General features: G+C 35.6%; 2 protein-coding genes across 5 annotated transcripts in view; both read left to right on the top strand.

The window, feature by feature from the left end:
* MOB1B (MOB kinase activator 1B) overlaps positions 1-10877 on the top strand; it is a 73032-nt gene extending 62155 nt beyond the window's left edge. For 3 of the 4 annotated variants that reach the window (XM_081303961.1, XM_081303962.1, XM_081303964.1), the window contains 2 exons: positions 1202-1365; positions 5209-10877. In XM_081303961.1, coding sequence (XP_081160087.1) covers positions 1202-1365; positions 5209-5286 — 242 coding nt within the window. In that variant the 3' untranslated portion in view covers positions 5287-10877. Of the gene's footprint in view, positions 1-1201; positions 1370-5208 lie in introns of all 4 variants that reach the window. The other variant, XM_081303963.1, reaches the window with a different exon arrangement.
* A 4119-nt stretch (positions 10878-14996) lies between these two features.
* The window catches only part of DCK (deoxycytidine kinase), a 30577-nt gene continuing 18830 nt past the window's right edge, over positions 14997-26743 (top strand). Inside the window, exons 1-2 of the mRNA XM_081303376.1 lie at positions 14997-15285; positions 20563-20678. Coding sequence (XP_081159502.1) covers positions 15195-15285; positions 20563-20678 — 207 coding nt within the window. The 5' untranslated portion in view covers positions 14997-15194. The remainder of the gene's footprint in view (positions 15286-20562; positions 20679-26743) is intronic.

Raw genomic sequence — 26743 nt, forward strand, 5'->3', positions numbered from 1 at the left:
ATCATTTTGGAGCTTTTACAATAAAACGACTTTTAAGGCTGCATTATTTTAATACATATTGTCACGATGATTTTGAATGATTGCCTCCATCTTATCTCTTACCTCCCATATTTTGAAAACTTTATCTAATTTTAGATATTTAGGAAAACTGCAAAAATCCTACCAAGAATGGAATAAAGAATTCCTTAATCTAGATTTTTAGTTTTTAACATTTTACCACTTTTTATTTTTATTTTATTTTTATTTTACCTCCCTACCCTACTCCGAATATATGTGAGGTCATGAAATATTTTTCTTTTTGTGTGGTGTACATTTAGCATAATGTCCTCCAAGTCCATCCATGTTGTGGATGTAAGAGGCAGGATCTCCTCCTTTGTTTAGGCTGAATAATGTTCTTGGGTATGTGTATCTCACAGTTGCTTTATCCATTCATCCATTGACAGACATTTAGGTTGTTTCCATATCTTGGCTTTTATGAATAATGATGCAGTGAACATAGGGTTGCAGATATCTTTATAATACAGTTATTTTATTTCCTTTGGGTGGTACTCAAAATTTTATTTCCTTTGGGTGTGTACACAAAAGTGAGATTACTGAGGCATATGATAATTTTATTTTTAATTTCTTTAGGAATCTTCTGTTTTCCATAATGGCTGTACCAATTTACATTTCTACTAATAGTATAAAAGGAGTGGTTCCCTTTCCTTTCCAGGGATTTTGTATTTTTCTTGTTTTGTATCTGTTTAATGCTGTAAAGTACTTTTTAACTCACAAAACAAGAAGCCTAATTAAACAGAATTTAGTTAATTTTAGAACCAATTATGGACTTGGAGTAGTAATGAAGTAATTTCTAAAGAAAAAAGTATAAAATGTAAGCACTTTAAATAGAACTGAATTTGGCAAATACATTACTTGTTTTCAGCACAAAATGTATTGAGGCTTGATGTTAAGAAAATAAAAAATCTGACTACCATCTTAGGAGTTTGTTTTGATGAAGTGGTGGTATATTAGAGGCATAATAGGCTATAATGAAGATTAGTTCTTTTTCCATAGATGCTGTGGAATTAATTTTTATTTATGATATGATGAGAACTCAAAAATATAATGGATATGTAAAGTATTAATTCATAAATGCTAATTCTTTTTACCCTTGTTTTGGTCATTTATGTTGCCATTTACTTTGTTCTCTTACCTTTACTAGGTGTTCCATTCCCAAAGAATTTTATGTCTGTGGCAAAGACTATACTTAAACGTCTTTTTAGGGTTTATGCTCATATTTATCACCAACATTTTGATCCTGTGATCCAGCTGCAGGAGGAAGCACATCTTAATACATCTTTCAAGCACTTTATTTTTTTTGTCCAGGTGAGTTGGATTAGGAGGCCTTTACTGCTTAGTGTAATCACTTATTTTCAGAGTTCTGTGATAAATACTGTATACACACTGTCAGAATAGAATTTTCTCTATCTCACTAATCTGCATCTTTATATTTTTCATGACAATAAGGCTGGCCTTTTGTTTCTGAATTTCATTAGTATCCAAGTTCATGGCAAGTAATTCCAAAATGAATATTACATTGGATATTACATTCAATTGCCATGCCATATGGAGGAGCTGAATAAGAAACTTGACTAGTTGGGCAGAATTTATAGATGAATTTGGTCTTTTGAGCATATTGGCACTCCTTTGATTCCCTTAATCCTCCACTTTTGTTTGCCCTGGATCTTTATTAGTAGACTCTGTCTTGGAAATATATTGAATATAATATTCTTCCTTACTCCCCTTCTTTTATGGCCATATTCTAATAATTTTTAAGTTAAGGACTGCCATGTATGGGGAACAATATGCCACAGAGAGTGTCTTTGATCTGACCTGCTAGTTGAACCCCCTTTTGTTTAGTCCTCAAAGAACTAGACTTAGAATTATAAGTCTAAAAGCATTGAAAAAAATTTTTGTTTTTGGTTTGGGTGCTATATCCAAAGCCCTTTTTATTTTTTATTTTGAGACAATGTCTTGCTAAGTTCCTGAGGGTCTTGCAGAGTTGCTGAGTCTGTCCTAAAACTTGGGATCCTTCTCCTCCCAAGTTGCTAGGATTATAGGTGTATGTCACTGTGCTACACTAAGAGTATCCTTACCTAATTCTCTAATTAGATCAGTAACAAGCAAAAGTGAAAAAGAGTTGGAAATGGAAGAGCTAACCAGCTTTATTATTTATTTTTACAGAGGTTGAGAGAAGGAGGGTGGTGGTCAAAAGAAACCCAAGTTTTGTGGGAGTTTTTGATTCTTTTTTTTTGAACAATGATGGTGTTTGAACGAACCCAGGGTCTTGTGCTTTCTCTGCAAGTGCTGTACCACTGAGCCACACCCCACACCCCAGCCCCCAACATTTGAATTTACGATGTTTTTATATATCTGTGGCATGTTTATAAATGCCCTTTCTACATCCCATTTCTCTTAAAGAAAAATGTGCCCATTTTCCTCTGTATATGCTCCTCACACTGAAGACTCCATTTTATATTTCAGTTTCACCTGTAAAAACACATTAAAAGGTTGTAGTTTCCCAAAACTCTTGTCATGGTATCCCATCTGTGGACCCAAAGAAAATGTAATTCTAAATCTGTATTTTTGGTTTACACAGAACATGATTGCTAAAGTTGTGGTTTAGGAGAACGTTTCTCTCTCCAGAAGGTTTAGTTTTACTTTAGTCTGTAATCTTAAAGTACAGTTTCTGTTAGAGTCTGTAAACAAGTCAAGATGGCGCCTGGCATTTTGCCAGAGGGAGTGGTTTGTAAAGTATCACCAGTGAGCCATTGATTGTGGAGATTCCTTATTGGTTGACTGCTGTATCTAGTTTATGTTAATTAAGATAAGCTGTGTGGTATGTATAATACCCCTCCTGTCCTACAATAAACAGCTCCCACTCCTGCTGTATCAATCTACACAAGTTGCTTGTCACCCACCCCCCACCCCCCCACCCCCCCCACCCCCCGTTATTTTGCTGCAGCCTGACTGCGGCAAGTTTCTTAAATTCTAGCAAATAGTAGGGGTTCAATATATTACATTTCTGCATCTGATCTTGCTTAACATCTTAGGACACTCTGAGTTTCTTATTAGTTACACAGTACAAGGGGAATGTCTGTCTTTGGGCCCCACAATTTAGAGAATCTTGTTTTGAGCTTTCCCCAGCTGTGGCTTTCCCCACAAAATGAGAAATCCACAAGGCCAAGAACGTACCTACCTATATCCCTCTGGTATGTTCTTGGGTACCCGAGACTCTAGAATTCCCTGCCCATATGGTCCCAAATGCATTGCCAGATGACAGCTGTTTGTAAGGGTATATGAACATTAGACATATGTGCCAGCCAAGGTGAGGCACCTTGTAGTGCAGGTTGGAGCTGGGTATAGGAAGAGCATAGAGGTTTGTCGAGGACCAGGAACCTGGGGATGACTCTGCTCATGATTTCTAGTGTAAAATCCTAAGAAGTCTGAATTTGCTATCCTGGTTATTGTGAAGGTACATTTGTCAAGATAGCAGGATAGAACATTTTCATTTAAGAATTTAAATTGTGTAGTGTGTATCCATTTGTGTTCCTAAACCTCAAAAATCTCAGGGATGATTCTGATATTGAATGCCCCAAATGCTTCTCCAAAGTTCTAACTGTAGTGTTTTGCATTTGATGGATGCTAATGAATTGGGAATTGAGAATGCCCCACCCTGGAAAAAGATTTAGAGTATAGACAACTTTTATTTATTAGCCTGTTTGTAGAACTGTTCAGGGGAAATCTATATAGGAGTGACTTTCAGAATGACAAGGGTGGAACTATACCATGCACATGTTTGAGCATGTGCTATACCACTGAGCAACATCCCCAGCCTAGAGGAGAAAAGCACAAATTAGGAGCTAGGAGTATAACTCAGTGGTAGATTTAGGAAGCCCTGAATTCAATCCCCAGCACTTTTAAGGGGGAAAAAAAACCCCAAAACAACAACAAAAAAATCCCACAGCAGTAGCACTGATTAAATCCAGGTGTTCTCATTTGTCTTTTGCAGGATTTTAATCTATCATTGTGTACACCACCTTATGTTATTCACATACCATTTAATTTTAATTTTTTTTTGATGGTGCTGGTGATTGAACCCAGGGCATTGTGCATGGGAGGCAAGCAACTGAGCTATATCCCCAGCCCCTCACATACCATTTTTTGATAGCCTACAGATTCAAGTTTTCCTAGTATGCTAATTTTTTTTGACTATATATTTTAAATGGTGCCCAGGTTATTCCTTTCAATAGGAAGGAATGTCACTTTATGCCAGATATTACATAAAATGGTTAACATCCCTTATTGCATTTATTTAGTTCCCCACAATAATATCATGAGATAGGGTAATTTATCCTAATATTATTGATGTAAAAACATAACATCAGGCCTACTAATAGTATTGATAAAAATATTATTAGTGTAAAAACAACATCAGGGGCTAGAGTTGTAGCTCAGTGGTGGAGCACTTGCCTTGTATGTGTGAGGCACTGCATTCAATTCCAAGCACCACATATAAATAAGCAAATAAAATAAAGGTCCACCAACAACTAAAAAAATAGTTAAAAAACAAAACAAAACATAACATCAGGCCTCTTCAACAGATGAATGGATAAAGAAACTGTGGGATATATACACAATGGAATATTACTCAAAGAAGAATGAAAGTATAGCATTTCCTGGTAAATGGATGGAATTGGAACACATTATGCTAAGTGAAATAAGCCAATCGCAAAGAACCAAAGGCTGAATGTTTTCTCTGATATGCGGAAGCTATTTCACAATAAGGTGGGGGGAGAATAGAAGTATTTTGGACTAGACTGGGGGCGGGAGTGAAGGGAGTAGAGGGGGTATGGGAGTCAAAATGATAGAATGAATTGTACATTATTGCCCTATGTTCCTATATGATTACATGATATGTATAACTCTACATCATGTACAACCAGACAAATGAGAAGTCAGTACATTTATGTATGATGTATCAAAATGCATTCTACTGTCATGTATAATTAGAATAAATAAAAATAAAATATTAAAAAAACCATAACATCAGGTCTAAGACACAGGTAATGAATAGGGAAAAAAATCAAATCTATATTTCATGATAATCTGCTTTGGAATGGGATGCAAATAATATGTTTTTGCTGTTCTTTCTTTCTTTCTGCATAGGAGTTCAACCTTATTGATAGAAGAGAACTTGCTCCACTCCAAGAACTGATTGAAAAACTCACTTCAAAGGACAGATAAAAAGGATGCAGAGCTGTGGAAATTGTTCTTCAATTGAAGCTGTGTGGAGTGTATTTGGGTTTTGCTATATTTTGTTTTTTTTTTCTGGATTGTTTTTATCTTAGGTTTGGGGGGCTTGTTTGGGTTCCCTTTTCTTTATTACGAATATATGAAACCATATTCTACTGCTAGAGGAAACCAAGAACCATTCTCTACATTTGAAAAGGGGTGAATTTTGTCTTAGCAGCATACAGTATTATTTTTAACCTTGTTTTGGTTACTTGAAGAGTTTTTAATAATATTGTGTGCTAGAAGAAAATGCTTTCTGACTGAACTGCTAATGGTTGGGTTCTGTGTTGTGTAAATTGTGGCCCATTTTGAAGTCCCCAAAAGACATGTTTTTAAAGTGCCTTGGCAGGCCCACTTCTGAGGTGCAAAGCACAGACATAGGACTGAGCAGGGCTCAAAATAATATTAGGATTACTACCCAGGGCACTTACTGGTGCAAGTTGTAAAATAATCTATGATAAAAGCCATAGTTGACCTAAGTTGGTGATCTCCAGCTTTTACTACATTGAAGAAACATAATTTGTAAAGGTGTGCATGTAGAACATAAAAATTAGTATTTCTTAATTATTTTTGATATTGATGGTAATATATTTCTGTTCAACAAATGCTTAAAGTTCTATGAGCAGATATTTTCCATCTCTTGATATCTGTGATATTGAAACTTGAGGATTTTGAAATGTAATACCTATTGCATTTTGACTTCTTTCTACATGTTAACTGCACTGTAGGTGTAAAACTTCAGGTTATATTAGGATTGCCATCTTCAGAGGTGATGCTAAACTGTGAGGTTTCTTAGCAATTGCCAAATGAGCCATAAGTCTACAGAATCCCCTTCTGTTTCAAAGAGGAGGGGATTGAAAAGTGTGTTTGGTTGGGAAGGGGGTTAATTTCTGTGAGGAGTTAGGGATGGAATTAAGTGGGGAGTCAAGTTCTAGAAAGTCCTGTTTTAAAAATCTTTGAATAGAACGGTGTGAAGATTTTAATCAATTATTTTTAAACAGAGTCTTAGAGATTTTTTTTTTTTTTTTTTTTTAGGAATCAGCTTCCATGAGAAGTTAAAAATAAATTATTAATTTTAGGTACAGACATTAAACATTGAATTTAAGGACTTTAGGGAAATTAATCACTTTGTAGCATTTCCATTCAGTGAATGGAGCTAGTATTTGCCTATCATTTTAAAATGATATAGTACTTTTGCTTATTATAGGCCCAGATTGAAGCATTCTGACTTCTGGTTTTTCCACTGTGAAAAAAATCATTTCTTTACAGTGATATCAAACAACAAAAATGCTCATCATTCAATAGTTATTTTTAAATTTTATTTGCCATGACTTTCTAGTGAATTATTACCACCAGTAAGTTTAAAAACATAGTTTTTAGAATAAATATTAATTTGCTTCACTTCAGATTTGTTCTTGAGATTGAGAAATACCTTTTCAGACTTTGTTTTAATTTGACATATTTTGGTAAATCTGCTTCCTTCAATTAGAACTATATACCCTTCTCTTGGTAGAAACATACCTTTTTCCTAAAATAGAAGAGAATAGAAATGCTGCTCTGGAATTGTGTAGATTACAAAGGCTTTGTGGAAAAAAATCTAAAATGAAATAAATTTATTTGTTTTATTAACAAGAAGAACAGTGATACAATTTAATGCCCATACAATTATGATCACAAGGGAACTGCCTTTTTCTCCATTTCATTTCTAGCAGTTATTCACCAAGTACCAACAGTAGAAGTAATGGAAGATCTTGGCGGGGTAAATATATTGGACATTTATTGGTGATGCTTATTAATAAACTGCACTGAGAGCTAGCTGACTTCCTTAAAACAAATATTTCAGTGTACAAATAGACAATATCAATCACTATGGGTTGATTCAGAAATAAAATTGGGTGTCGTGAGTTTTGAGTCCTATCTATGTGGGAAATGAAAGACACAATTACTCAAAACTTTTCCATATTGCATTTGACTTTTTATCATCCTTATAACAAATGGGTTGCAATAGTCATGTGTGGAGAGAATAATAGAAAGTTGTTCTAGATCTTTTTAAACCTTACATAGTTGTACACTGTAAAAATGGAAAAATATTACTCTAATATTTGATAGTAGGATTTACCTTTCCACAGTATGTAGATAGAAGTTTGTTTTCACTGTGCCAGAATCTCAGGTACCTGTGTCTGAGTGTTCACTTAACAAGTTATTGGGAAACAAGGAGATACGTATGTGTGTATATATGATAATGAAGTATAAAGTTCTCCCAGAGAGAAGCCTGGCATTGTACATGGTGTTAGATGGTTACAAGTAAGGAAACACCAAAGCCAGTGAGAAAGAACTGATTCTATTAAAAAGTTACTTTGACTTGTTGATTCCTATGAGAGTTAGACACCCTTTGTAAAATAAGGATCAAAGCTTGATTTTTGAAGCAGACTTGCTTCCAAAATCTATTATATTCTTTTCAGATTTCTTTATTTAATTAAAAATGGCCAAGACAATTATTTCCCCTTGCTGTATATACAGAGCTACAAAGAAGTTGTTTTTCTCATCCTTTGATAAAAGCATCCTATAAAATGTAAAGTAGTAAGTTAACATAGTATTGTTGTCACTCATGATGTTTTGGTTAAAATGTTGATATGAAGCACATTTTGGGAATTATTTTAAATGATGGAGTAATGGTGGTGGACAGATGATAACAAAAAGAGTAAACAGTTTTTAGTTAGCAGTAGATGGTGCTACTGGCTTTCATTATTCCATTTTCCATAAAAACCATGGTATTGAACTATACTAAAATAGTAAACATGTATAAGTTAGCTGGTGACTTTGGATGTCAGTGTACCTTAAAATGAAAGATTTAGATTTTTGTCTCTTTCTACCTTCCCTGTATTAGTTATTTGTAAATTCTAAATGGTCAGCATAAAATGTATTAAATAACTGAAGATATGTATAATATATTTCAGACTGAATTATTTCCTCCACTATCAGGATGGATAAAGCACTGTAATCTCCAGACTCCATTTTATGTATTGGTATTTTCCTTGCTTGTAGGAAAATAGAAAAATGACAGATTTCTTTTACAGCTTTGTCTACACCCTCTCTGAGAGAGGTTTTGATAACCACTGAAATAGTAGAATATGTGCCATACAATATTATGGTGTAGAACTTTCTTTTAAAATGATTGTCATACCTTAACATCCAGTGAGAGTTGATCTTCAGAGTAGTTCCCTTGGGAGCGCTACTTATTCCAGCTATGCTACAAAAGTGTAATGTTTTTGGAATTCCTTTAGAGATGCCAGGAGAACTGGCTTGTAACTATGCAAGAAAATCAATTTATCTGTCCTAATCACCAAACCAAGTCTAACAACTTGGCTGTTCTATGAGAACTAAGCCAACAGGGAAATTCAAAAGAATGTGTCATAGGATCTGAATCTGCAGAAGAAAATGTTTTAACCATTAACTGCATCATTGAATAAAGGAATTATTTTCCTGATGTTACTATTTTGAAGTGGACAGTATCATTTGGATGTATAGATTTAATTTTCTAAATTTAGTTGAATTACTTTATATTTAAATATAATACTATTTTTTAAAAAATCCCAGAGCTTCCTTTAGAACTTACTTTTTATTTTTTATTTCTTTTCCTGAAAACTTTTGAATTCCATCTTGACTATTATAGGATAGTTTTGATCAAATGGATAGTATGGAAAAATGAATCCAGTGTTTACAATAGCAGTAGTTTAAGGAAACAGACTCTTTACCGCCATTCTTTTTTTTTTTTAAACATGTTTTCATTTAAGTTAACAGTCTGACTTTAAAGACTAGAGGTTGTGTGCAAAGAAATTGGAACGTTTTATGTATTAATTATGCTAGATTTTAAGTCTGTCAGAAATAATATATTTAGAATTTTATAACTATTTTACATATAATTTTTAACCTTAAAGTTTGACTTGTTTTGAAAAGATGGGGGCCAAAAATATATTTGTAATTTTGAAATGTGACTGCATACAATCATATTTTGAAACTTACTTAGAATATTAAAGAATATGCCAATTCTTAGAAACACAGATCTACACTTTAAAGACCATTTCTAAAATAATTAAAATGACAAAGAGTTTTATCATGATGTTAAGATTTACCATAGGAATCACTGTTGTTCAGCTATCAGCTTAATTGTGTATGAGATGATACATGGCTAGAGGTAAAGCTATCTCAAGATTTAATGAACAAGTATAATTAAAACATGTAACAAAATTCTGACTGCAGATTATTTGAATTTTAAAACTTTCCTATAAGTTAATAAAAGCAAATTTATTTTGAAAACATAACAGTGCATTCCATGTCTGCCACTCATGGCTGAACTTTATTTAGACAAAAGAGAAAAAATAGATTAATATAGGGGTACTCAATTTTATAAGCATAATGCAAGTCTATTTGCAAATAGTGTTATATAGTAGAAAACTCTGGACTATAATTCTCAAAGACAGATAGTGAAATCACTGGCCTTTTCTAGCTGTATGTTTTCCTATTCTCCATCTTCTGTTTGAGACATACATACACACATAACAAGAAAACAAAGCAGTTAGGTTGACTTTGTAGGTCTTCATTGTTAGTGATTCTTTAGTGCTTACTGTCAGAATATAGGTTTCTATTTGTTTTGGTTGACAGCTTTCTTGAAATTATGTCACTGAAAAGGATATTAGTTGTATAAAATCAAACAAAATATTTAATTTTTATTATTATTAAATTTTACAGGTGGATGTTTCTTACAGGTTTTTGCTTTTATTTTTTTCTGAAATACTTAATTGTGCAGATTGTAAAACAGATTTGTGTATTTTCATTTAGGAACACTTTTCTCCTTAAATTGTTCTGCAGAAATGACTATTTTTAGGGAAAATAGTTTTTTATAGCCACTAAATTGTATTTGTTATTTTTGTACATGCATAACCAGGGTGGTGAGGAAGTAATATTTTATGGAATACTTTTGTTCTATTTGAATTTTTCCTGTACATTTATTACTTAAAATATCACTAAGAACAGTGTCATGAAATCTAGGTTGAGAGTGAATATAGTAAATATGAGAACATGTAGTTCTAATAGATACCATTTCTGAAGACAAAGGGAGAAAAATATTGCCACTGCAAAGTAATGGAAGTATAAGGGCAGTGTTCACATTGTGCAAGTATTTAAGAGAATGTATAAAGACAAAAATCTTACTTTCATGGATATAAATAGTTTCTTAAAGTAGCTGGAAGGGGAAAAATAATCTAAAATACGAAATGCAGCATGGACGCCATATTGTAAACTGTGCCAAGATTATACAAATTGTAGTTGTTATTGATCAGAGTTTAATTATTTCATCATTTTTACTTTAATAGGGGATAATGAATGTCAGAAAATCTGTAATGTTTTATTTGAAAGATGTAAATAATGTATACAGACTTATATGTGATGGGATGGGGGAAGTATTTAAATTCTAGGTTTTTTTAAAAGGAAGAAACTGAATGTTTATAAGAAAATTAATAAATAGTTACTATGTTTGGCCATGACCTGACTTTGCATTGGTGTTTATTTTTACTATAGGTATTCCTACACTGAACACATTCCAAGGGAAATTGAATATACATGGAGGATGTTTAACATTTCAAATTTATTAGGTATTATTTTCTGTAATGTTCACAACCCTAGAAGTTAGTAAATCTCAAATGTTTTATATCCTAGAAAACTAGAGCACAGAAATTGTAAAATTTATTGATGCTATTTTACTATTGGTCTAGGGTTCAAAAACCCTTATATGCCTGAACTTGAAACTAATGTTTGTTTTTTTCTTTAATTGATAACAATTACAGTGAGAACGATTTGCAAAATAGTGACTTGTGGACTTTTCCATTAATCTAAGATATTATCTAATATTTTGTCTTCATTTTAGATAATTAAGGAATATCAGAGAATCATTTACTCTGATACCCATATTTCACAAGGAAATGTATATTTTAGAGTAATATGCATATTATTATAGAGAGGTATTTATGTTAGAGGCATTTGTGCTTGGATCTTCAAGTTGAGGTAGCAGCCACAATTTTTTAAAATCACTAGTAGTATTTGTGGAGAAGACAAGGAGTCAAAATGCTAGTCAGTGCTGATGGGGACTGTGCATGCTTTAAAAACACCTTATTAGGGCTGAGGTTGTGGCTCAGTGGTAGAGCACTTGCCTAGCACGGGCAAGGCCCTGGGTTTGATCCTCAGCACCACATAAAAATAAATAAATAAAATAAAGGTATTGTGTCCAGCTATAACTAAAAAAATTTTTTTAAAACCCACCTTATTATTCTGCAATGAAGTATTTATAAAGCATCTACTGTGTATAAAGAAATAAACACATATACAGTAAAAATTAACTACATTTTGATAATTATGTTAATTGACCTCCACTGTACTAAATGCATGTTATTAGTTCCCCATATAACATTGTCAGGAATAATGCTTTTGGCAATGTAAATTTCTACATAATTATTCCTTTAAGGCTTAAGTACCTGTGTTTAATAGAAATTTACCAAAAGATTGTACATGCTTTTGTTTTTAAACAGTATCAGTTCAGGGTCACATTTTCCTGATGACCTCATTCATCTTTATAAGCATGCATCAAATAGCTTCTTTTCCATAAAACTATATATATCTGGTGGCTCCTATATTCTTAAATGCTACTATACTTTCACATGTCAGATTATTTAGAAAACCCTGACTTCCCTGCTCCTTTTTTTAAGATGGCTTCTGTATCGTATCCCTCTGTTTCTAGGCAATTAAGAAGATTACAAGTGAAATTTATAATGAAGCTTAGTTGATAAACATTCTTTTATAGAAGTAGTTGGGCTGGTATGGGCAATTCCATGGGTTTTATGGCTACTACTTAAGATCAGTATTCGGTACCTTTTATTTTTTCTGCCTTTGCTTTCATTTTCTAAGTCGTCAGTTAAATCCTGCCTCCTGTCTTTCCCTTCCTTCCTCCCTCCCTTCTTTCTTTCTTCCTTCCTGACAAGGTCTTACTGTTAACCAGACCAGCTGTGAACGTCTGAGCTTAAGTGATCCTCCTGCTTATATATCATGAGTAGCTGGGACTACAGGCACACAGATCTTCTCTCTTTTAGTCACACTAAAATTCCCATAGGAGAAACAAATTCCCAAATTGAAGGAGTAGTAAAATTTCTGGCAAGTTCAGGGATACATTCCTAAGTGGCTTCATGCTCCATGTCCTATTTCAACTCTTTGAAGTTCCAAAACTCTGAAAATGGAAAGTATTTTCTTGAATTAGGAAAACAAAAACCATTTACTCAAAGAGTGCATCTATCACAAAGTTAACAGTCTTCTTCCTTCTTAAAACTGTATATCACTGTGAAAACTATATATCACTGCAAATAATTATTAGTGCTTAACACCCCTATAGTGGGGTGGGAGTAGTTATTTATATACAAAATACGCACTATTTCTTTTGTAAAATTTTGAACTTGGAAATTTTGAATTCCAAAACATCCGGCTGCAAGGGTTTCACATAAGGTATTATGAACCAATATCAAGAAGGTGTCTTGAAAAGTGCTTTTCTCAGGTCTCTTCTTGGCTATCCATAAGATATTCAAGAAAATGGGAAATTATGCTGAACTAATTGCTAAGAGAGATTCCCTATTTCCTCCATTTACTTCGTTTATATTTTTGAAGTATACTTTTAAACTTACAGGAATTCAAATTCTCACTGCTGGAAACTAGCAAAGCTAGAATGTGAAAACAGTTTTTAATTTTTTTCCAGTGCTTAAACTCAAATACTGCACCATATTGCGTTTGTGTGGAAACCACACTTGGAGACTTCTACTCCTCATCTCTCCATCTGATCCATATGGAACTTAAGTTGTTTTCTCCTATTGAAGATTTTGGAGGCTCACCTTGCCTTACTTTCTCAGTAGCTGTGAATACTCATTATTTCATATGTTCCTCCTAAGTTTGGGTGTGGAATATGACACTTAGTAGCTTCCCCATTACCTTTTCCCCAACTTCATTGCCATACTTTGATGACAGCTACTTTTCAGCTTCAAGGCTCTAGTAGCTAACCAATGTGAAAAGATAAATAAAATAAAATAAAGGCATAGCAAGATTATACAGGGAAGTTGTTGGGAAAAGTATAAACAGCAGCAGTACCCCAGAGAAAAAACCCCAACATGGCGCCTAAGGACTTCTTCCTACCTTCTTCTTCTCTGCAGTGGCCCGAAAAGTTCCTGCCCTTGTGAATTCTCCTGCCGGGGCCATCTCGCTGGCGGGGAACCTTAGCCCCAATGAGAACTAATTCCTGGGCGCGGGAGCTGATATCTGGAAGAACTTGCCAATAACCGGGTGGCCTGCCATTTATCTAAGCCCTACCACCTCCCCTTTAGTTCTATATAAGCACACAGCTTTTTGCAATAAAATTGGAATTCTCCCGGCAAAGTGTCTTTGCGTGGGGAATTCTTTCAGAAGTGAGGCTGGAGTTGTGGCTAAGAGGTAGAGTGCTCGCCCAGCACCCGTGAGGCACTGGGTTCAATCCTTGGCACCACATAAAAATAAAATAAAAATATTAAAAGGAAACAGATTTAAAAAAAATTACATAAGGGAGTTACAAAGGAGAATTTTTGCTGTTTTCCAGAGTTCCTCCATGGACTTGTTTTAATTTCTGCTCTTTAGTTTTGAGAATGGAGTTACCATTCACTCTCCCCTTCTTCTAGCTCTGCTTTCAGATGCATTTCAGGTCTGACCATAGCTGCAAGGTAAAAACTAACCTTTTGATTACTGTAGACAATTTGAATTTGATTACTTCCAGGAAGCATAATAACCTGGTATAACCCATCCTAAAAATGAACAACTCTGTAGTTGTCCTCAGCTAGATTAGCTTCGGCAGAGCACATGGCACACAAATAGACATCCTAACTGTGCCAGGTGATGGAGTCAAAAGTTAATTATGCCATTGTCATGCTTAAAAGAAACCTACCTAGTCTTGCGGTTCCCTACACAGCACTGAAGGGCATCCAATTCAGATGGAGAAGGTTATGGAATCTGAGAATAGAGTCTGACCACCCATAAGCCCATTTCAGGACACGAAACAGCTTCTGGGTGCCTGCTTCCTCAATGGCAAATGGGGATAATAACAGGATCTAGCACTGGATCACTAGTTAACTCGAAAAGAGCTTGGACTTAACCAATGTGTTTCTATAATAACCTATGTATATATGCCTATAGGTATATATTGTATATAAGTATACAATAAACATTCAAGTTGTAGGTAAAAAAAGAAAAGCGCTTATAAAAAAACTGCCTTGTAAGGGCAATGCATTTCCTAAAAGCCTTTGCTGATGGGTCTTACAGGATAACAGAGGGTAAACATTTGACTTTACACCACTGATTTTTCTCCCCTAACGAGTTCAAAATTTCAAGTTCAATTTTGTCCTGACGCTTCGGTTTATTCCCAGAAGCCACTCGGAGAAGCAAGTGAATTCTCCAACTACCGGCCCCCTCTTAGCCCTCCTTGGCCCGACGTCCCCGGACCCCTTCTCCCCTCCCCCCAGGTTTTGTAATCGACGCCGCACGCGCGGCACCGCGTGACCCGTCCTGACGTACGCAGCGGGCCGCAGCGGAGGTGGGAGAGGGCCGAGAGGACGGTAGAGGGCTTGGGGGCGGAGCCACCCTACTGGCCCGCCCCCGTCGGCAGCTGCCTCCGCGCGCGAAAGTCAAACCTAGGGACCCGCCGGCGGGGGAAACCTAACTGGGTCAGATCTGGGCGAGTTCCGGATCGTGCGCACGTCTGTGCTCTCCTCCTTTCCCGAAGCATTTGGGGCAGCCAAAGACCAAGAATGGCCACCCCGCCCAAGAGAAACTGCCCATCTCCCTCCACTAGCTCCGAGGGTACCCGCATCAAGAAAATCTCCATCGAAGGGAACATCGGTAAGAACCCCTGGTGAATGTTGGGCTCAAAGCAGGGAGAATCACGGTGGCGTCTGAAGGTCCCCTTCGCTGCCTCTAGCTGCCATTAGGTGAGGGCTTTGCCTCCATCCAGTCTGGAGGTCCGGACGCGGTCCCGGCTTTCTTTCCCGCCCAAAGCATCTTTCCCAGCCCTCCCCCGCTACCCTCCTGCGCCCGAGGCTGGCGGACGCTGGTCCGGCTGAGCGCCGGGTGGGCGGGCTTTGTGGCGCGCGCTTTGGACCGCTGCACGGGTCTTTTTGGGGCACTCGAAGAGGGAAGGGTTTCTTTTGATGGTGGGTCGGATACAGCGGATTTCTTGAGGTGTGATTTAGGTTAAGTTACATTCACCGTTTTAAGGTGTACTGTTCTACGAGGTCTCAAACATAATGCCTTTTCACATCAATATAAAAAACATTTCCATCGCCCCCAAAAGTTCCTCCGTGCTCCTTTGTAGCCAACATTCTCTCCCTTCCTCTCTTTCTGGGTATTGCTGACCTGATTTTTTTTTTTAATTCCTGCGAGTTATGCCATTTCCAGAATGTCATATAAATAGAATCAGAGTGTCTAGCCTTTCGTGTCTTGTTTCTTTTAGCATAGCGCTTTTGAGATTCATTCATGTTTTTTCTGTAGTTCCTTTTTTTTTTTTTAAAGAGAGAGTGAGAGAGGAGAGAGAGAGAGAGAGAGAGAGAGAATTTTTTAATATTTATTATTTTTTAGTTCTCGGCGGACACAACATCTTTGTTGGTATGTGGTGCCGAGGATCGAACCCGGGCCGCACGCACGCCAGGCGAGCACGCTACCGCTTGAGCCACATCCCCAGCCCTGTAGTTCCTTTTTATTGCCGAGTAATGTATTATTGCAAGGATATACCATGATTTATGTAGTCCCCACTTGTGGATGTTTGGTTTGTTTCTAGGTTTTAGCAAATACTGATGAAACTGCTATACACCTTCAAGTTCAAGGAAAGAGGCTTTTAATGTTCTAAATAGCATGGAGTTCCTCAACTCTACCTAACATCCAAGTAGTAACTAGAGTACGATTCAAAGACCAGTAACGTTTCACTTTCTGGTGTTTGGTGGTTTTGTGTGTGTGTGTGTGTGTGTGTGTGTGTGTGTGTGTGTGTTTGCCATACCAGGAATCGAACCCAGAAGCCCTCTACAGACTCTTCCTAGGTTGCACTGGATGTGGGTGGCTGGCTCTAAGTTGTGATCCTCTTGCCTCAGCTTCCCAAGTTGCTGAGATTATAGGTATCTGCCATTGCGCTGGACAGGTTTTTGTTCTTAACTCTGTTGAGGGCAAACCACATCATGCATATCATTGTGCAAGGTGAACATGAATTTCCTACTATAGGAAACCTACTCCTGACACTTCCTGTTTTGATAGAATTTTTTTGGTTGTAGGTTGGGTACTGGTCATCCATGCATACAGTATAGTTTTTCTTAACACATTCAAAGGAGTGTTCCTATAAAAAAGCAAGGCTAGTAGATGCTTCACCCATTCAGAAGAAAACTGAATACACCCTCAAGAAGATCTTATTTTATTGCTGCAGGTTTAAGGCACCAGTGGGAAAGACTCTTATTTCATCTAAGCAGTGTAAGTTCTATGATGATGCATGTTTGCTGGTATGATGCATGTTTACTGGTATGAGTCCTCTTTGTGGAGAAAGATCATCTGTAAAGACAGGAAAAAGTAGTTAACAATGCCATCATAAAAATGTATTTGAATAGACAACACCTCAGATCAATATCACAATGTATTAATCTTCTCTCTTCTTAAATCCAGTTAGGTAATTTCATATCTAGAAATCTACTTTCCCTGCAAGCATCTGTAATCTTCTCAGCACCTGAAATAATTTCCTAGTGTGTTACTCCATTTCCAATTTCTCTTAATTACTTGCAGAGCATTCATTCTATATACAGATGGAATCATGTTATAACCTGCTTAAAATTCCTGACTTCTCTATACTGAAATGATCTGCAAACTGATGGCCTGCATTTGTACCATATTTTCCTGCTGTGATTTGGGTGGAGGCGGGGTGTTAGTTACTAGAATTTTAAAAATTTGAAATTCCCCATATACATCTAGGTTCTTGGCTTATGAAAAATCTAAAGATCTCCTAATACTGGGCCTATGTTTCTATGTAACAACAATTTGTGTTTAGATGGAGTGTGTTCCTCACCATTTACTGTCTCCTTTACACTAGGCTTTGTCAGTTGATGTTTATTACTGCTTTTGCACTGTTGTTCATGTTCCCATCCACCTTATTTGACAGATTCAAACAAGCTATCACTGTATAAATTTGTGGCTGCATGCTACGGCACATTCTTTTAATCCTAATGACCTGGGAGGTTGAGGCAGGAGAATCTCAAGTTTGAGGCCAGCCAGCCACAGCAACTTAGCAAAACTGTGTCTCCAAAAACAAACAAACAAATAAAAATAAAGGACCAGGTTTTATCCTCAGTACTGAAAAAAAATACTATTTTTTCTTTATGATTCTGTTTCTAGAATTTGAACTTTTTATTTTTATTTTTCAGTGCTGAGAATCAGATTCAAGGTTTGCATACTATGCAAATGTTTTACTAACAGAGAACTATACCCCAGCCCTACAATGTAAATTTTACCTGGCTATTTTAGTTTTGTACTAAAGTAGCTCATTATCTCATGTTCTATTTTACTAAAATACACCCTAATGTCAGATTTATGGAGCCCTTGGCCAGACATGGTGGCACACACTTATGACCAGCAGTTCAGGAGGCTGAGGCAGGAGGATTGTGAGTTCAAAGCCAGCCTTGGTAATTTAGCAAGGCCTTAAGCAATTTAGCGAGACCCTGTCTCAAAATTACAAGTAAAAAGGGCTGATGATGTGGCTCACTAGTTAAGGCCCTCTGGGTTCAATCTGTGGTACCAAAAAAAAAAAAAAAAAAAAAAGATTTATGGAAGGCTTACCTGCTTCTTAATACTTTGTTCAGAATGACTTTTATCATCTTAATGCTTGTTTGACATTAAGAATTCAGTTAGTTCCTGGGATTTTTATAGAAGTATTAATGTGAATATCTATGGTTCTTGTTCTCTTTTGCCTTTGTCCTTGGTAGAATATTTACTTATTGATTAACTTATTTTCTAGTTCCCACTTCCCCCACAAAATTTAAGGAACTAAACTAGGACTAAGTATTGTTACTCTGTGTGAACTAAATGTAGCTATTATTACATTTAAACTTTAAAAATAGACTGCATGATTCTGCTTGTAGGCAGTATCAGAGGGAAGCTGAGGGCTGGTGTTGTGGCTCAATGGTAGAATGCTCGCCTAGCACATATGAGGCACTGGGTTCAATCCTCAGCACCACATAAAAATAAAAATATTGTGTCCACCTATAACTAAAAAAATTTATATAAAGGAAGTAGAAAGTTGTAGCCTTCAGTGCATTCAGACTCTGAGCTGATGCTTTGGTGCTCTTTTCCTTTGTTCAGTGAATGTTCGGTGATCATATAAAACCATTCTTCTAGATGCCTTACAGTCCCTAACTTGATCACCGTGCTTTTCTCATGACTAGTCACTCTGTTTATCCTTAGAAAGTTTTTCTTCTCTTCTGGAGATGATATGACTTTTGTATTTTATTTGTCTCACTGTTCTCTCTGTGTCAATTTTTTATTTAACTCCCTCCCTTTGCTTTGTGTGATCCTTTAAAGTTCTTATATATATTTTTCCTATTTATTTATTTATTTATTTATGTATTTATTTATTTATTTATGTGATACTGGGAATTCAACCTAGGGCCTTGTGCATGCCACGCAAGTGCTCTGCCATTGAGCTACATCCTCATTCCTTTCGTTCTTTTCTGTTGCTCTGCATAATGTCATAGGTTTTGAATATAGTTCTGCAAGTCAAAGGTAAGTTCATCCTTGCCTGCCTTAGAACCTGTTTATAAGGAAGAAGAAGCTTTGCTTGCAAAGATGTTAAAGTTATATATGGGTTTGTATGTGTAGAGAGAGAGAGAACATTATGCTGATCAGCAATATCTAATTTAACCACATTTGGTGACATTAGATAGAAAGGATGTGGTGGAGCTGGGCATGGTGACGCATGCCTATGATCCCAGCAGTCCTGGAGGCTGAAACAGCAGGATCGAGAGTTCAGAGCCAGCCTCAGCAAAAAGCAAGGGACTAAGCAATTTAGTGAGACCCTGTCTCTAAATAAAATACAAAATAGGGCTGGGGATGTAGCTCAGTGGTCAAATACCCACTGAGTTCAATCCCCAATACCCCCCCCCCAAAAAAAAAAAAAGAAAGGGTATAGTGGTCATTAGGTGTGTAGTTCTACACTGTACCCTGTGAGGTTCTACATCAAGACTGTCCCTACTATTAAATATAATATATTCCTAGGTAACTTTAACATAGTGAACATTGTATACCCTAATTATACATGAGCTGTCCCTATGTCCCTTGCCAACCCCATATCTCAGAAGCTAATGAGTGGTCAGAGAAAACTAAAGTACATATTTTTTATTTATTTTTTTAAGGTTTGATAGAAAACACAGAACCATGACAATTACTGCTTTTAGGAAGTATTTTGCAGAAAGGTTTTATAATATTTACTAGTCATTGTGCTTATTAGTGTTAGTAATAATCATATTATTCTTTATTCTAAAACCCTAGTCATTGGATGTATCTTCATATTGATATTATGGTTACTTGTGTGTTCCTTAATTAGTTTTAGATAGGAGAAAACTGAGCTTCTTTGTAGACTTGAGAGAGTGGAGCTGGTAGACAGGAAGGTTCTAAAAATCTGAGCCTGGAATGAATATTAATATAGTGATAGTTTATTTGTTATTACAACAGTTTCCATGAAGAAAGTACTATTATCTTTCTTGAGGAAACAGGCTCAGAGAGGTTCAGGGACTTGCCCAAATTCACACAACTAGTTTTAAGTGGGAGACTAGCCTTACTGTTTCCCAGAATTTCTTGGCTAAGGAAAATATGTCTTGGAGTTGAACCTTTTTCTCCCAGATATAACATCTTGCCTAAAACTTCACTAGATTCTTATTTCCTCTGTTCTCTGGCTTTGCTAAGCTAAAAACAGTAATAAGTGTGCTCTGCACAATTGAATAGGGACCCTTTTAATTTCTGTTTTTTTAGAAAAAGAAAGTTTAAGAAATTGCATTTGTTGCCTGTTATAAATCCTGTAAAAGCTGATGATTATTTATCTTTATTTTTTTTCCTGATAAGTTTTCTTACTTAATTTTACCTTTCCTTTCATAACAGCTTCAGGGAAGTCAACATTTGTGAATATCCTTAAACAAGTCTGTGAGGATTGGGAAGTGGTTCCTGAACCTGTTGCCAGATGGTGCAATGTTCATAGTACTCAAGATGAATTTGAGGTATGAAAATAGAGTTTTAAATGAATAAAATAAAAATCTTTTGGATTAGAGGACCAACATCTTTTTCTTTTCCAATAAAAATTTCAAGTCTATATCTTCATTGTGGTGGTGTTACATGACTATTTATATAAATATATACATAAAGCTTTGTTGACCTATGCTTTTAAGATTTACTATTGTATCTAAATAAAGTTAAGTGTTTTAAGAGTTTAAAAATTAATGAAGCCTTAAAAAATTGAATTTCAATTTAAATTTCTCCAAGGGCTTTGTTTTTGGAGCGGGAGAGTACTGAACTCAGGGGCACTTGACCACAGAGCTACATCCCCATCCCTATTTTTGTATTTTATTTAGAGACAGGATTTCACTGAGTTGCTTAATGCTTCTAGTTGCTGAGGTTGGTTTTGAACTTGCTATCCTCCTGTCTCAGTCTCTGGGATTATGGTCAAGCTGATGGGATTATTTACTATCATTCTTAAGACTTCTATTATAGGGCCCAAGTGTCAAGGGCTTTGTTTTTGGAGCGGGAGAGTACTGAACTCAGGGGCACTTGACCACAGAGCTACATCCCCATCCCTATTTTTGTATTTTATTTAGAGACAGGATTTCACTGAGTTGCTTAATGCTTCTAGTTGCTGAGGTTGGTTTTGAACTTGCTATCCTCCTGTCTCAGTCTCTGGGATTATGGTCAAGCTGATGGGATTATTTACTATCATTCTTAAGACTTCTATTATAGGGCCCAAGTGTCATTTTCATTGCCTTGCAAATGAGAAAGGAAGGAAATAACAGTTATATTTCCTTTTTTTAGTAGAAGAATTTTTGGTTTTGTGTATAGGAGAGAGTGATTGCTAATATTTTCATTTTTGGAGAATTGGGAATTGAAATTGAAAGAAGAAATCTTCAAAAAATGGAAATGCATGTTAGAAACTTACTTTAAAAAGAGCAGGACAGAGGAGTGAAAAAAATATTTTTAAAAGTTTAACTGTTGGTAGGATTTCTGTGAATAATTGAATATTTAAAATATAAATCACATACACAAATAGGAATTACTAGCAGGATACTCTGTAGACTTTGAATATATATGATTTTAAATTAGTAAAAAATATTTTACTAACACTACCTTCTATTTGCTAAGCATAGTTACTTTAGGTCTGGGGCCAATTAGGTATACCCATCTTTATAATGTCTAGGACTAAATTTAAAGGGACTTCCTCCCCAGATGGACCCTATTTTCTAAAGAAATTGATGTCTCCTATTTTTGAGGAAAGGTAGGATTAGTCTTAAAAAGAACTTTAAAGTGGGTGAATATATTTGTTTCTTTAACCATTTTTAATTGACATGTAACTATAAAAGTGTATGAAGTCTATGTATAGTCTAAAGAACACTTCAAAAAGCTAACATCTTTGTAATCATCATCCAGGTCAAAAAAATAGAACATTAATTATCATTTTAGAAATCCTGCTTGTCCAATCATATCTCTAAACAAGGGTACAAATATGTGAGGTGCTTCTAGTTGAAAGTTATTGCCCTGTTAATATTGAGAGTATATTGCACCCTTTAGTAATGTTGCAGAGAAGAGGTTGAAAATTGTATTAATATACTTGGGAAGATAATTTATAATAAGAAGATTGTCTCTTGAACTTGGAATCAGTTCAGAGAGATTGGTTAGATTTAGTGACTGACATCATTAGACTATGACACATTGATGTATCTGTCACCATTTTAAAACTATATGTCTTCATGAATATGGCACTTATGTTTATGGGCTAGGACATTTTCTTTCCATGCACTGGAGTCAGAATGCCAAGCTGGCATTTTTAAAGTAAGTAGTATACATATGATCCTGTTATCATGGGGCTGGGAGGAGTACTAGAGATGGAATCCAGGGGCTCTCTACCCCTCTGCATCCCCAGCTCTTTTTATTTTTTTATTTGAGGGTTTTGCTGAGTTTCTGAGGCTGACCTTGAATTTATAATCCTGCCTCATTCTCCTGAGTTGCAGGATTATAGGCATGTGCCACTGCATCAAGCTTGATTGTTGAAATTTGATGCATATTCTTGGACGGTAGCTTTAATTTTGTGTGTGTCTATTGAAAGCTGTTATATTATTAGTCTTCTGTACTTCCAGGCAGAGATTCAAACAATGTGGGGATAGTATTTTGGGGTAGATTGTAGAATGTCAGGGAATGGGTAGCAGAGTGGCATCCTTTTTTTTTTTTTTTTTCCTGGCCCTCCCCTATACTCAAGAAGTGGGGTTTTCTTCATCTTAGATCAGTACTTCCCCAAACCCATCCCTGATCTATTCCTTGGAGTTATGTGACTCACCAACTGTATAAATCTTAGCTTTCTTAGAGTATTGTCAACAATGGGAAATGGACTGTTTTCATTCCAGTCCTGGCCAGCCCAGCCCTACTTTGGATGTTATCCATTTGATTATACTGCTTGGAAGTTGTAGAACTGGAAGAGTGGCTATTAGTAAATGTTGTCTTTCCCTGATATTTAAATATGCACCTGCTTATTTAGCTTATTTGGGGTTTTTTTTAAAGCTGTTTTTTTTTTAAAACCTGCCACCTAGTGGCTGAAATGTTGCTGTACTGTTAATAGGCTACCACTATTTTTTTTTTAATTTATTTTTAATTTATATATGACAGCGGAATGCATTACAATTCTTATTACACATATAGAGCACAATTTTTCATATCTCTGGTTGTATACACAGTGTATTCATACCAATTTATGTCTTCATACCTGTACTTTGGATAATAATGATCATCACATTCCACCATCACTAATTTTGATACAATGAAGGGGTGAAATAGTTTAAATGATTACATAGTCTCCTTCCCTCATGTGATAAAAATGATCTTTAAAACTTATCACCTAGATGATTTATCAAATTTTGTATTAAAGGCTTATTTCCAAATAATAATATATTTGCTGATTTGATTTAATTGCCTCCTGTTAGGTTTTTTGTTTTTTGGGTTTTTTTTTTTTTTTTTTTTTTTTTTTTTGTAGATAGACTTAAGGAGATCTCTCCTTTTTGTTCTTTTTCACTGAGCTGAATTTTTTACATTTATAAATCATTTAATATACAAAGTTAAAAACTATTTAGAAGCTGAGTGTAGTGGTGCACACCTGTCTTCCCAGTAATTTAAGAGACTGATGAGGAGGATTGGAAGTTCAAAGCCCACCTCAGCAAGGCCCCAAGCAACTTGGTGAGACCCTATCTCAAAATAAAAAAAAAAAGAACTGAAGATATGTCTCAGTATTAAAACACCTGGGTTCAATCTTCAGTACCAAAACAAACAAAACCAAAAAACAAAACAAACAAACAAAAACACTATCTAGAATTTTACATTTTTAAAAGAATATCTTCTAAATTATTCAACAGAAAATAGAGATCATATTCCTTTGTCTGAAATCCTGGGGCCAGATGTTTCAGAATAAGAAATTTACAAGGGCTGGGATTGTGGCTCAGTGGTAGAGCGCAAGACTTTCGCGTGTGAGGCACTGGGTTCCATCCTCAGTACCACATAAAAATAAAGGTATTGTGTTCATCTACAACTAAAAAAGAAAAAAAAAGAAATTTTTAGAATTCAGAATGGTAAATCAGTGTACATACCATACTACAATAATGCGCGCGCGTGTGTGTGTGTGTGTGTGTGTGTGTGTATTTTTGCCATTGGGGATTGAACCAGGGATGCTTAACCACTGAGCCACATCCCCAGCCCTGTTTTTTATATTTCATTTACAGACAGGGTCACACTGAGTTGCTTGGGACCTTGATAAGTTGCTGAGGCTGGCTTGAACTTGCAATCAATCCTCCTGCCTCAGTTTCCAGAGCTGCTGGGATTACGGGCATATTCCACCGTGCCCCGCTGAAACCCTCAATTTTTTAACTCTCAATGTATATACCATTCTACATTAACCTTCAATCAATCATGTATGATTATAGGGAGGGACAGCAGCCCTCCTTGCATAATCAAACATGTTAGTACTTTTGTAGTAATATAAATGCCTATTCACACCAAATGGGTTAAATAGATGTCACTGTCAGTTCATGTTAGATTTGTAAGCAAATGAATTTTGTCATCAAGCTTATGAAAATTTTGTTTTCAGAACTTCAATTTTGAAATTACAAATTCAGATGAGGGAATGCAGACCTTTATAAACTTGTGTGACAAGACATGAAAGATTTTTAAAAAGCATAAGCTTTCAAATACATTATAAATTAACAGGCATCTTCTCTTTGATTTTATTAAATGTACATCTTAAATATAGGTACACATAGCATACAATATGATTTATGACAGTTGGTATTCAAAGGCACAGGTTCACTATTCTGTAAGAAGGGGATATTGTTGAATGTGCAGTAAAATTAAAAATGAGATTAGACCTATCATCTTATAGCATCACGTATACACTTTGGATCCCTAACCTTCTTATGGCAGATAAATGGCTGCAGATGATGCAGAAAAGGCTTATGTCTGGTAATACATTCAAATGCCAAGGTCCTAAAGCTCCAGTAATTAACAATGGCTGTATAAAGCTTATTCTCAAAGATCTCTGGGGTCAGATACTATAGTATTCCCACAAAAGTTGTAGCAAGACTTTTTTGATCAGTGCCTTTGGCGTATCCCAGATTAATTATTTTATTCATTATCTTTCCACCAACATACAGAAGAACTACATATTTAGGTTTTAAAACTGAGGTATAATTTTAGTTTTTGTGCAAATATCAAATCCCAGACCTTCTATCACTCAGTAAAGAAATCATCTGGCTTTCTTTAAGTCTACTTCAATTTTCTGGTTTGTTGAGTAGCTTCTGAAGACCTCTAAAACAGTATTTCATTGCTAGAAAAGGCATATCATTAATCAGAAAATTCAATTCCTCAGGAACGTCATAGGCCTTTACAACATTGGCATGATTCAGCTTCATGCTGATTTCATGTCACCACTGTTCTGTTTTTGGTACTTAGCTCTAGGTGATGAGATTTATTTGCTATTTTGGGGTCAAGTTCCCAGTGCTGGTACAGATAGACATTCCCAGAGCTGTCAGTGTCAAGTTGCTCCCAGATCTCTCAGGGCCCACCTATACCTGGCCACATTTTAGGAGTCAGCTTTATTGGGTGGAAGGGCAAGCAGTGTTAGGCTCTGACAGTGTTCCTGAACTGAATTTTTTTTTCAGCGGTGGTGGTGGTGGGGGGTTATTGCTATTAATTGTGAAGCATTATATCACTTAAATTTATTTTTTTAAATTTAAGTTGACCAATGAAACATTTATAGTGTACAACATGATGTTTTGAAATGTATATATGTTGTAGAATGGCTGTCAAGATAATTAGCATATGTATTACCAGTGCTATTTTTACTTAGTATTATTAATACTAAGAAACCAGTGAGAAATTAGTAACTGTGAGAAAGGAGGTATATATTTGTCTTTGAAACAACTTATTTTTTTCTTTTTTTAAACCTTGATTTTTTTTTTCTCACTTACCAATAATCTATACTTCCTATAAAATAGTGAAATATTCTCTCATGAAGTAATAGTGGATATGAATCAGAGAGAACAGAATAAAAACCACTATAATCCCATCATTCTGTATGTTTCATTTATATAGTTGTGATAATAAATTACTAAATCCAGTTTGGGTAACGGTAAATACAATTGTTTATTTTATGAAATAATACCGCTTCACAGTTAAGAAAATGTCGGATTATCCAAAGAGGGAAATGAAGCTGGGAGTGGTAGTCCACGCCTGTAATCTCATGGGCTTGGGGAAATGGCGAGGCACTAAACAACTCAGTGAGACCCTGTATCTAAATAAAAAAAAAATACAAAATAGGGCTAGGGATGTGGCTCAGTGGTCAAGAGCCCATGAGTTCAATCCCAAGCACCAAAAAAAAGGAAATGAAACTTACCTATAACCTTATTACCCAGAGATAAGTGCAGATCCTATTTGATACAACAGTATACAATTTTGTACTGTTTTTCTCAGCTATAATAACCATTATGACTTAACAATTTAAAATGTCATTAAAATTTTTCTGTAAATGAAAGGCAGCTTA

This window comes from Spermophilus citellus (assembly GCF_964194105.1).
Source record: "Spermophilus citellus genome assembly, chromosome: 8".
Taxonomy (NCBI): domain Eukaryota; kingdom Metazoa; phylum Chordata; class Mammalia; order Rodentia; family Sciuridae; genus Spermophilus; species Spermophilus citellus.